Source organism: Populus trichocarpa, chromosome 1 (assembly GCF_000002775.5).
Source record: "Populus trichocarpa isolate Nisqually-1 chromosome 1, P.trichocarpa_v4.1, whole genome shotgun sequence".
Classification (NCBI taxonomy): domain Eukaryota; kingdom Viridiplantae; phylum Streptophyta; class Magnoliopsida; order Malpighiales; family Salicaceae; genus Populus; species Populus trichocarpa.
In genome coordinates, this window is record NC_037285.2 from 7,569,437 (window position 1) to 7,580,841 (window position 11,405).

The window sequence follows — 11,405 nt, forward strand, 5'->3', positions numbered from 1 at the left end:
GTGAATAATTCAATATATTGTGTTAAAAAACAACTTAAATGACCGGTAAAAACATGACATAACTTTTAAAAAAAACTTTAAGATGATAATTTTCTTTTTAATATTGAGACGATGCCAAATTGGATCGACCGCGGTCACTTTGTGACTTGGATCATGAACTTCAATGAGTTTAATAACTTTGTTGTTTTTGTAAATTACTCTTATTTAATTTTATGATAAAATTAGATGCTTGCAAAATCGAGCATCAACCCTAAAAAAAGATGTTTATTTGAGATCATGATAACCCTATAAAAAGTATAAAAAAATAAATCATGAATTTCATTTCCCAACCAATCCAATATTGAAGAAGAATAAAAAACAATTAGAAAAACTAAAAGACCACAAACTAAAAAAAAAATACATTAAGTTTGATAGGTAAACTCGCTAAATCCGTGAATCAGCTAACTAGGGTCATCAAACCCGCAAACCGGTTAATGGACTCCATTGGGATTAATAAGTTTTTTTTCCTAAACTATTTTTTATTATACTATTTGATAACAAAAATAGACGATTGCACAATCGAGAGTTAAACTAATATCGAGATTTTTTTTAAGACCATGATAACCTCATAAAAAGTAAAACGAAACAAATTATGAAACTCAATTTTCAATCAGCTCAATATCAAAAGATGAAATAATTTTTTTTTAAAAAAATGAAAGCTAAACTCGCCAATCCTATAATAGGCCCATGGATACTACTCTAAACTGTAATTCACAGAATCACAGTACTTGGGTGTGTTTGGGAGTGTGGTAGCGGTTGCTTTTCAAAGTGCTTTTCACTCAGAAATGAATTAAAATAATATATTTTTTATTTTTTAAAAATTATTTTTCATATCAGCGCATCAAAATGATCCAAAAACACTAAAAAAAATTATTAATTTTAAGTAAAAAAATATTTCAATTCTTTTAGGAATACAGGTTGAACTGCGTTCCTAAACGGTCCCAGTAGATGCCGGAAAACCGTGTTACCCCCTGTAATTTTTAGGTTTATATTTAGAGTGTGTTTGTTTTTGAGGTAGTTTTTATTTTTATAGTTATGGTTTTAAAAAAGTAAGTTTGAAAAAAGTACGGTTAGCTGTGGTTAGTTGGATTTAGATACGTGCTTGGTAAAAATTATGGTTGAAGTTTATGTGTAGCGAAAAACATGTATAAAATGTTTGGTGAAAGTGTGGTTGCGGTTACTTTTCAAAGTGTTTTTTACTTGGAAATGCATCAAAATAATATTTTTTTTTATTTTTTAAAAATTATTTTTGATATCAGCGCATCAAAATGATATGAAAACACAAAACAATATATCAATTTGAAGCAAAGAAAAAAATAAAATAAATTTAAATTTTTTCAAAAGTACTTTTGAAATGTAAAAACAACATCGTTTTACGAAACTCAGTTAAAAAAACATATGAAAATTGCTTCATAAAAACTACGTTTTACAGTTAATTTTTTAGTGGATCTCGCATTACAAAACATAGTTTGATTTGTTATCAAACATTTTACTGTATTTGTTTCATCACAAACATAAAAACTGGTGAAAAACAAACGCAGCCTTAGTGTGTATGTGTGTGTGTAGTTTTTGGTGTCAACTAAACTGATAGTAGTTTTTTGTATTTGTTTTTTAGTTTGGTAAGTTGTTTTCCTAAGATATTGAGATGTTTGGCAAGACGATTAATGTTGGGGTAATAATTTAGAACATAATTAAATCCTTCTAGCATATCATAATTATGGTGCTTGCTAACAGGCAAAAATATGTTTTAAAACAAGATTTTGAATATTTTTTTATAATTTTTTTTTACAGATTTGTAATCCGCATGTAAAAGGAATTTTTTAATATGCTAGAAGGACTTGTAGCTATCCATCACAACTACATTTTCCTGGAGGCAAGTCAAATGGTGACCTGGTGCTCCTGGAATGCATGTATGATCACACGATGGCCCACAATCGTTCTTGTTTAATAGCAAGTGCTTGGAGGGAGAGGGAGAGGGAGAGAGAGAGAAAAAAGGTTAAAAAAAAGGAAGAAAAAATAAATAATGAATAAAAAAAGTTGAGTGGTTGGTTAGTGTTGGTGTTCCTCGCTATATTAAATGAAGGGCTCAAGTTTTTTATTTTGATAAAAAATAGCCCAAGGTCTTTGTCCTCTTTTTGTATAAAGTTCAGATCTTTTGTAAAGTTCATATCTTTTGTCCTGACTCCTGAGCTTCTCCCAGACAAAAAAAAAAAAGTTCATATGTGTTTCATGCACGCTGTAGTGATAGTAATGGCTATGGCGGAGCCTTAATATATTTGTATTTATTGACCGTCCTTTAAAATTACTGGAATTAGTTGTATTTCAAGTACAATCAGTGAGCGTATCATACTGGTATTCCGTTTCTTTTGTCTGGGAGAAGCTCAGGAAAGAGGACATTAATGATTCTATGTGATGGGCCCTAGTTTAAACACTGGATAAACACTTTATTTTGGTCTTCCATGAAGAATATGATGTCAATGGCATCTGGGTTAATCAACAGGAGAGCAAGAACCAACAGCCAAGGTCTAGAGGTAAGGGTGATACTCTGCATTTCTTGAAACTAAAATATGTTTGAACTGGTTTCTTTGATGCAAAAATATTGTTAAGCATCTGCACTGAGAGATCTTGCTCAGGATGAGATTAAGAAAGACTATACTAGAAGCCAAAAATATGTGTCTCTTGATGGTACTGTATTTTTAGTTTCCAGCTATGTATGTGCAGTTTTTGCCGCCATCTTGTTCTTTTTCTTTTTCTGTATAGCACTTTTTTTCCCAAACTAAGAACATTACTTTAAGGTAGTGGTAAAGTGCATTTTACTGATTTTGTCCTTTTTTGGTTCATTTTGTATGACACTGGGGTGTATCCTAATGCCTAAGATAGTTAGATTGCAGGCATCTGACTACAATAGGCTATTCAGAATTTTGGATATCAGTTCTCTGTGTCTTGTTTCATAGTCACAAATATTATTTCATCTTATCCTTCTATGTTACACACACACACACACATATTATCCATATATGCAAAGCTTGAATCAGTAGCCTTTTTGTGCTTGAATTCATGTTCTATAGAAACAAATCTGTCAAATTCCAGATAACAAGAATATATCGATTTAGACATATAAGATAGCGATGTTAGAAGTACCAAAGCTTGAATCAGTGGCCTTTTTTCCTTGTTTGCAGATCTAACAAATTAACGAGAAACAATATGAAGGAAGGTCCCTGGACAGTCTTCTGTGATGATTCTGAAAGTTCGTGCAATGCTGCGAAGAAATGCATTTCAAGCTTAATCAGCCCATATTCATGCAGCCATCACATTTTGATCATTTCTGTTGACATTCTGCTTTTGTTGATTGTCTTATCTATCTTCATTTGTAAATCAGTCTCAAGGAAGATTGCTGCTCAATCGCAGTCTCAACCTCCCTCTCCGGTCATAAATGTCTCAGCCATTTTTAATGGCATTTTGGGTTTGGTATACTTAGGCTGGGGAATATGGATGATTTCTGAGAAACTTGGTAGAGATCAAACCATTTTACCACTTCATGGGTGGCTGGTAATACTATTCCAGGGATTCACATGGTTGCTAGTAAATTTATTGGTAAGCCTGAAAAAAGTACCGTCTCCCCAAATCGCAGCAGTGAAGTTCTGTTTAATTATCACATTTTTGTTTTCTGGATTTCTCTGTTTTTCATCAATCTGGGGAGCGATTTCAGACAAAACTTTGTCAGTTCCGATGCTTTTGGATATCTTATCCTTTCCCGGGGCATTTCTTTTCCTCTTCTGTGGTTTCAAGCGACAAAGTTATGAAAGCACTGATTTAGACATCAGCGACGGTGCATCCTATGAACCTTTGCCAGGTGAGGAAGACAATGCCAACGGTGAAATCAGTTCAAACCACAATATCACTCCTTTTGCCAATGCCGGGTTTTTCAGTCAAATGTCATTTTGGTGGTTGAATCCATTAATGAAGAAAGGTAAGGAGAAAATCCTCGAGGATGGAGATATTCCACAGTTAAGAGAGGCAGATCGAGCAAAGACTTGCTACTTAATGTATATGGGGCAGCTGGGAACACGAAAACAAAATGGATTGTCTGATTCCATTTCTATGCTTTCAGTAATCATTTCCTGGCACTGGAAAGAAATTTTAATTTCTGGGTTTTTTGCGCTGATCAAGGTACTATCCTTGGCTACTGGCCCGTTGTTTTTAAAAGCCTTCATTGATGTTGCAGAAGGCAAAGCAGCATTCGAATATGAGGGTTATGTGCTAACAGCAGGGCTGTTTTTAGCAAAAGTCTTAGAGTCTCTGTCAGAGAGGCATTGGCGCTTTCGAACAAGACTGATTGGGATCCAAGTGAGATCCATGTTATCTGCAGCTATCTATCAAAAGCAACTACGGCTTTCAAACGCTGCTAAAATGATTCATTCTTCTGGTGAAATAGTGAGCTATGTCACTGTAGATGCCTATCGAATTGGTGAGTTCCCATTTTGGTTTCATCAAATATGGGCAACAAGCATTCAATTGTGTCTTGCCTTGGCTATTGTTTACTATTCCATTGGGCTGGCAACTCTTGCAGCTCTAGTGACTGTCATATTGCTTGTGCTTTCAAGTTACCCATTAATCAAATTACAGCACAAGTATCTGACAAAGCTCATGGTGGCACAAGATAGGAGACTGAAGGCCATTACAGAGGCACTTGCAAATATGAAAATCTTGAAGTTGTATGCCTGGGAAACACATTTCAAGAATGTTGTAGATGGATTAAGGAAAGAAGAATTCCAGTGGATATCAGGAGTTCTATGGCAAAAAGGGTACCATATGGTTTTATTTTGGTCATCTCCTGTTATGGTGCCAGCCATAACTTTCTGGGCATGCTACCTTCTTGGAATTCCAGTTTCTGCCAGTAGTGTATTCACATTTCTGGCATGTTTGCGCATTGTTCAGGAACCAATTAGGTTGATTCCAGATGTTGCAGGAGTCTTCATTGAAGCAAAGGTCTCACTAGATAGAATTGTGAAGTTTCTTGAAGCTCCAGAATTGCGGAACAGTATTACAAGGCAAAAGCTTAATGGCAAAGAGCTTGATCAGTCTATTTTAATCAGAACCACAGAAATCTCATGGGGCATTGATTCCTCATCGAAGGCTACATTAAGAAACATAAATGTGGTGGTTAAACCAGGTGAAAAGGTTGCAATTTGTGGCGAGGTTGGCTCAGGAAAATCAACTCTTTTGGCAGCAGTTCTTGGAGAAGTTCCAAAAATTACTGGAATAGTAAGTAATAATGATACATCTAGTGTATGCTACACTTCTACAGATCCTTCTCAAGCTTTACTAAAAGCTCACGTTTCTATATTTTCCAGGTCCATGTTTTTGGAAAGATAGCATATGTTTCTCAGACTGCATGGATTCAAACAGGGACAATACAGGAAAATATTCTGTTTGGGGCTGCAATGGAACCAATAAGATATCAAGAGGTGCTTGAGAGGTGTTCTCTAGTAAAGGACATTGAGATTTTACCATTCGGAGACCTCACTGAGATCGGAGAGAGAGGTGTCAATCTGAGTGGTGGACAGAAACAACGGGTTCAACTTGCACGTGCACTATATCAGGACGCGGATGTATATCTCTTGGACGATCCCTTCAGTGCTGTTGATGCACATACAGCAACAATCCTTTTCAATGTAATTTTCATCTCTATGGAATCTTGAATTGTTAAGTTCCGAATGTTTTAGTTAAAGCTAGTGTGGCTTGTTGCAGGATTATGTGATTGGAGCTTTGTCTGGCAAGACAGTCTTACTTGTGACCCACCAAATCGACTTCCTTCCAGCTTTCAATTCTATTTTGGTTAGATACTTCTAATCCTGATGCCAATTTCTCCATTATCCTATTTAACTATTTAAGTATCATCCCAATTTGTTAATATGAGATGCAAACTATCATTTTATTTGACTACTTGACAGTTGATGTCTGGTGGAGAAATCATAAGATCTGATACTTACAGTCAGTTGATGGCTTCCAGCCAAGAATTCCAAGACCTTGTCAATGCACACAAGAACACAGCTGGTTCTGACACACAAGTTGAGTATGATTCCAGCAAAAGAGCTGAAACTTCCAAAACGGAAGAAATCCAGAAAGTTCATTCTAAAGAAAAGTTAAGAGCACCTTCAGGGGATCAACTGATTAAGCGAGAAGAAAGAGAATCTGGAGACACTGGTTTTAAGCCTTACATACAGTACTTGAGTCAGAGAAAGGGCTTCCTGTATTTTTCTTTGGCAATTATAACCCACATCATATTCATTGTTGGTCAAGTGATACAAAGCTATTGGTTAGCTGCTAACATCCAGAATTCTCATGTAAGCAGAGTAACCATGTTCACAGTTTACTCAGTGATCGGTTGTAGCTTGGCGGTATTTTTACTCCTTCGATCATTCTTCATAGTTCAATTAGGCTGTGGGGCTTCGGAATCTATTTTCTCCACACTATTGACTTCTCTTTTTCGAGCACCAATGTCCTTCTATGATTCAACACCTCTGGGTAGAATACTGAGTCGAGTAAGGTTTTCATAACTATAAACTTTTTTTTCCATGGACTGAAAAGCTTCTCCAAACTGATATGGTGTTTATATTTGTAGGTATCATCTGATTTGAGCGTGACTGACCTTGAAGTGGCTTTCAGATTGACCATTGCAATAGGATCAACCATGAATACATACTTCAACTTTGCAGTGTTGGCTTTCCTTACCTGGCCAGTCCTTTTTGTCATCATTCCCATGATTTATCTGAATATTGTGTTGCAGGTATTTAACAATACGTACACATAGCTAGTTTCATTTGTGTTCAGAATTGCCACAGCTTTTGTTAGCTTTCTCGTAAGAGGGATTGAATGCAACCACATTATCCTGCTGCATGTTTCTTTGAAGAAAATATCTGGATACCACGCCAATTTCACTAAGCAACTGCATTATCTCACCTTAGATTCTGATAATAAAAGGTCATTACCAAGTTATATTCTCATCAACGTGGGATCCTGAGAAGGAAAGCCTGAAAGTGGTCCCTTAACATTTTTGCTGGAAATGCCGGCTCTAGAGCCTCAAACTTGCAACCATTTTACAGAAGCTTGAGACTTGAAATGGTTTCCCTAGAATTTCTAATTGTTGTGTTCCTATAAAAAATTTGGAGACATGGTTCCTAATGTTAATATAAAAATGACTGTACATACTTGGAAACACGTTGTATAGGTGATAAATATACAAAAAAATGAAACCAATTTTGCACCGTGTGTTTCTTGTAATGATTTCTTAGTATCACACTTTTTGATGAGACAATTTTAAATGCTCTTTTGTCTTTCATTCAACAAATAGAGGTATTATTTCGCTTCTGCAAAAGAGTTGATGCGAATCAATGGCACAAGCAAGTCCTCGGTTGCAAGCCATCTTGCTGAATCAATTGCAGGAGCCATGACAATCAGAGCTTTTGGGGAGGAAGCTCGATTTTTTTCGAAGAATCTCGACCTCATCGACCGAAATGCAAGCCCATACTTTCACACTTTTACTGCAGATGAGTGGCTGATCCAACGGCTGGAATTACTATGTGCAATTGTTCTTTCATCGTCAACTCTTACCATGATATTGCTTCATCTTACAGCTTCTGCATCTGGTTAGTAGTCATAAATTAAAATTTCCAACTACTTCTCGTACAGAGAAATTATAGTTTTTTTGTACTTCAAGGTTGCAGTAATTCATGGATATATGCCTTCCTACTATCTCTTGAGCCTCCATCAGGAATCTGAACAATACATTCTGTTGTGCATGCTTTAAAATGTAACTGATGTTCAGAAACACAGATTTCTATAGCATTGTTGTCTACTAACAAAGATTTTTGTTAATGTCATGACAGGGTTTATTGGAATGGAACTGTCATATGGCCTTTCATTAAACGTATTCCTCGTCTTCTCCGCCCAATATCAATGCTCAGTATCAAATTCAATCATTTCAGTAGAAAGACTGGAACAATACATGCATATTCCTAGTGAAGCTCCAGAAGTAATAGAGACCAACCGACCTAGCACCAACTGGCCTGCTGTTGGTAAAGTGGAAATATTCAATTTGAAGGTAAAGATCGAAAGCATATTCAATTTCTATTCAAGAACTGATATCTATGATTACTTACACCAAATGACATCAAGCAGGTTAGATATCGGCCAAATGCTCCACTAGTTCTTCAGGGAATAACTTGCACAATTGAAGGAAGGCACAAAATTGGGATAGTTGGCCGGACTGGAAGTGGAAAGACAACTTTCATAAGCGCCTTGTTCCGTTTAGTGGAGCCTACTGAGGGAAAAATAGTTATAGATGGCCTCGACATCTCCACAATCGGGCTCCATGATCTAAGATCTCATTTTGCAGTCATCCCACAAGATCCAACACTTTTTGTCGGATCTGTCAGATACAATCTGGACCCCTTATCGAAGCATACAGATCAAGAGATATGGGAGGTAAAAAGTTTCTCCTGACATGTTATTGAATGATAGAAATTCTTTTACAGTTTCTTCCATATGGCTGACTGCTTTTGTGTTGCGCCATTGTTACACAACGAAAGGCATATCAAATGTCTGCACACATAAACATAATGGGCTCCTGAAATGCGGTTTTTTTCTTTAAAAAAAAAATCCATCACATAAATAATATCCCATCCATGTAGTTCGTGTAACCCATTTATTCGCATGAATGTGTGGAAGGTTCTTGAAAAGTGTCATCTTCGAGAAGCCATTCAAGAGAAAGAAGAGGGCCTGAATTCTTTAGGTAAGAATCTTAGTACGAACGTGTATTTTCCTTTCATTTGAATTGTCTGGCATTAACTTTCTCGAATATTGTAGTTGCACAAGATGGATCAAACTGGAGCATGGGACAACGCCAACTATTTTGTTTAGGACGTGCATTGTTAAAGAGAAGCAGGATACTAGTGCTTGACGAAGCCACTGCATCAATTGACAACGCAACAGACTCTCTTCTCCAGAAAACTATTAGAGCTGAATTTGCAGACTGCACTGTAATAACCGTGGCGCACAGGATACCGACTGTGATGGACTGCACTATGGTTCTTGCGATCAGTGATGGTGAGTTGCATATCCTAAACTATCAATGCCAAGAACGATACTTTCCATTTCAACTTAAAAGCATTGTGTGCATTTGCATTGACAGGGAAATTGGTAGAGTATGATGAGCCATTGAAGCTGATGAACAAGGAAGGATCACTATTTGGGCAGCTTGTTAAAGAATACTGGTCTCGTACCGCAAACAGCCGTGACTGATAATGCTAGCTTATGAATAAATGCTTACATAAGTAAGATTAGTGAGGCTTTCTTTTAATTTCATGTTTATTTAATGACCTAGAAAACCTAGAACAATTAAAATAAATATTCGCTTTTAATTGATAAGAAAAAAAATATTTATTTAGATAACACCCTATTTTTTTATTTATATTTTAATTTTCTAGAAAAACATGTCTTTATTTTTTACAATAAAAACCTGGAATCATATGAGAAATAAATTTCATTTAAAAAAAATAAAAATATTGCGACAATTATAACGTAGAAGTATAAAACTTAATTTGAGAAAATTATATATATAAAAAAACTATTCTCATTAAATACTAATGATAAATTAAAAAAATGATGTATATTATATTTATATAACTTTTTTATATTAATTGATAATATTACCATAAAAAATTCAGGATTTATTTCAAAAGTAAAACATAATAAATGATGACACTTCATCTGCTTTGATAGACAACCTATTGTTACCTCGTTCAAGCTTTGACCACCTTTGATGATCGAGAAATCAAGTTCTAATGTATTTGGATTTTAAAAACTTAATTTTTTAAATATTTTCACCTAAAAATCATCCTTTGAAGCTTAATAACCCCACTACCAACCCTAAAACACCCTCTAATATGCCTTACACTCAAAATCAAACTGAAGAAAAAACATTTTTCTAGCTCACATCTAATTTTTTAGCTTTATTAATTAATTCATCTTTTAAAGTTGAATCTATAAATACCAAAATCAAAGTTGTTGACAGTTAGAATTCGATGATTTAATAGTTTTTTTTCTCATATCTTAGATTTAAATGACTGAAACGTGACAAAAATAAAGTTTAAAATCAAAATATAATTATTTTTTTAGAATAAAAACTAAAAATAAAAAAATAAAACTTGAGGGATCAAATAGAGATTTTGCATGTCTTTTGTGAAAAGGGCCTATATTTCTTTTCTTGTGTCAATTTTGATAATCTATCTCACAATTTGTTTTTAATTGAAGCCAAACTCTTTTATAAAATTAGTGATTAATTTAATATTAGAACATTTAATAACACATCAGGTAAGCTAGAGAAAATAGATCAAGATATATTTAAGCGCATAAACTAATGGACACATAACTTTAAAAGATGAAATTGTAAAAAATAAAATCTAGAAAATCAAAATGAAAAAAAATGACAAAATGTACAGTGAATGAACAATAATTTGCAAGTATGTACACAGTGGATTCCGATATATTTTAGTTGTTTTGTGTTAATAATTGGGGAAAGCGTATCGGGAGCAACCACTTCGATAAATTTGGTCAATGTTTGTGATATATATAACCATTTAATTTATAATTTTTAAATGCAAAAAGCTGCTAGCCAGTGTCTATATGCCAGCGCATGGGAGACACCGTGCACTATGGACGGTGCATACGGCGTCTCCCGGTAGTGTAAAATAATCTTTTGTCGTCTTATTTGGTTCTTCTTGGTGTCCTCTTTCTTTATTTTTGACGCGTGACATCTAAAGATGGTCGATTTGTCATTAATGACCTTTTTTTTTTCCTTTAATTTCTCTCTCCTACCCTAGAAAATCAACTCCGATCCTTATTGTTGTTGATGTTTCAGATTTAGTCCTTTTAGTTTTTATTTTTTATTTTTGTTATTTTTCATTTTGTTCAAGTTTTATTTGTTTTCAATTTAATCATTCAATTCTAATTTGTAAATGTAAGTTTTTCAATTCGGTCTTTCTACTTGTGATTCCTTATTTTTTTCCTTTGCTTTTTTGTCAAAGTTTTTATAGTTTTCAATTTTATCTCTCATATCATGTTTTTGATTTTTTTTCAATAAGAATAATACTAATTTCAATTTTATCCTTTTTCTTTTGATTTTTTTTCATTTGTCATTTTATCAAAGTTTTTATGGTCTTTATTTTTATCCTTTAAATCATGTTAATGTTTTTTGTTATTTCAGCAGCAGCAACAACAACAATAATAGTAGTAGTAGTAGTAAATCATTCTAAATTCTAATTTATAATAATAAATTCTAAGAAATTCTAAATTACATTTTTAAT

The 11,405-nt window shown here is 34.3% G+C and overlaps 1 protein-coding gene across 1 annotated transcript; it reads left to right on the forward strand.

Annotated features, from left to right (window-relative positions):
- The first annotated feature begins 2,244 nt into the window (after positions 1–2,244).
- On the forward strand, positions 2,245–9,492 carry LOC7472721 (ABC transporter C family member 10). Its single transcript, XM_002297954.4, has 12 exons — positions 2,245–2,570; positions 3,219–5,304; positions 5,394–5,714; positions 5,791–5,877; positions 5,994–6,584; positions 6,665–6,829; positions 7,394–7,688; positions 7,929–8,143; positions 8,221–8,526; positions 8,770–8,833; positions 8,908–9,147; positions 9,233–9,492. Exons 2-12 carry the CDS (start codon positions 3,244–3,246, stop codon positions 9,340–9,342), a joined length of 4,455 nt encoding a protein of 1,484 aa, XP_002297990.2. The 5' UTR covers positions 2,245–2,570; positions 3,219–3,243; the 3' UTR covers positions 9,343–9,492.
- Positions 9,493–11,405: the final 1,913 nt, after the last annotated feature.

Bases quoted from the DNA above. Each gene is read 5' to 3' on its own strand.
- LOC7472721 (XM_002297954.4), top strand. From the start codon at position 3,244: ATGAAGGAAGGTCCCTGGACAGTCTTCTGTGATGATTCTGAAAGTTCG. The intron at 6,830-7,393 runs GTATTTAACAAT...TTCAACAAATAG, and splicing joins ATCTGAATATTGTGTTGCAG to AGGTATTATTTCGCTTCTGC. The intron at 9,148-9,232 runs GTGAGTTGCATA...TTGCATTGACAG, and splicing joins GGTTCTTGCGATCAGTGATG to GGAAATTGGTAGAGTATGAT.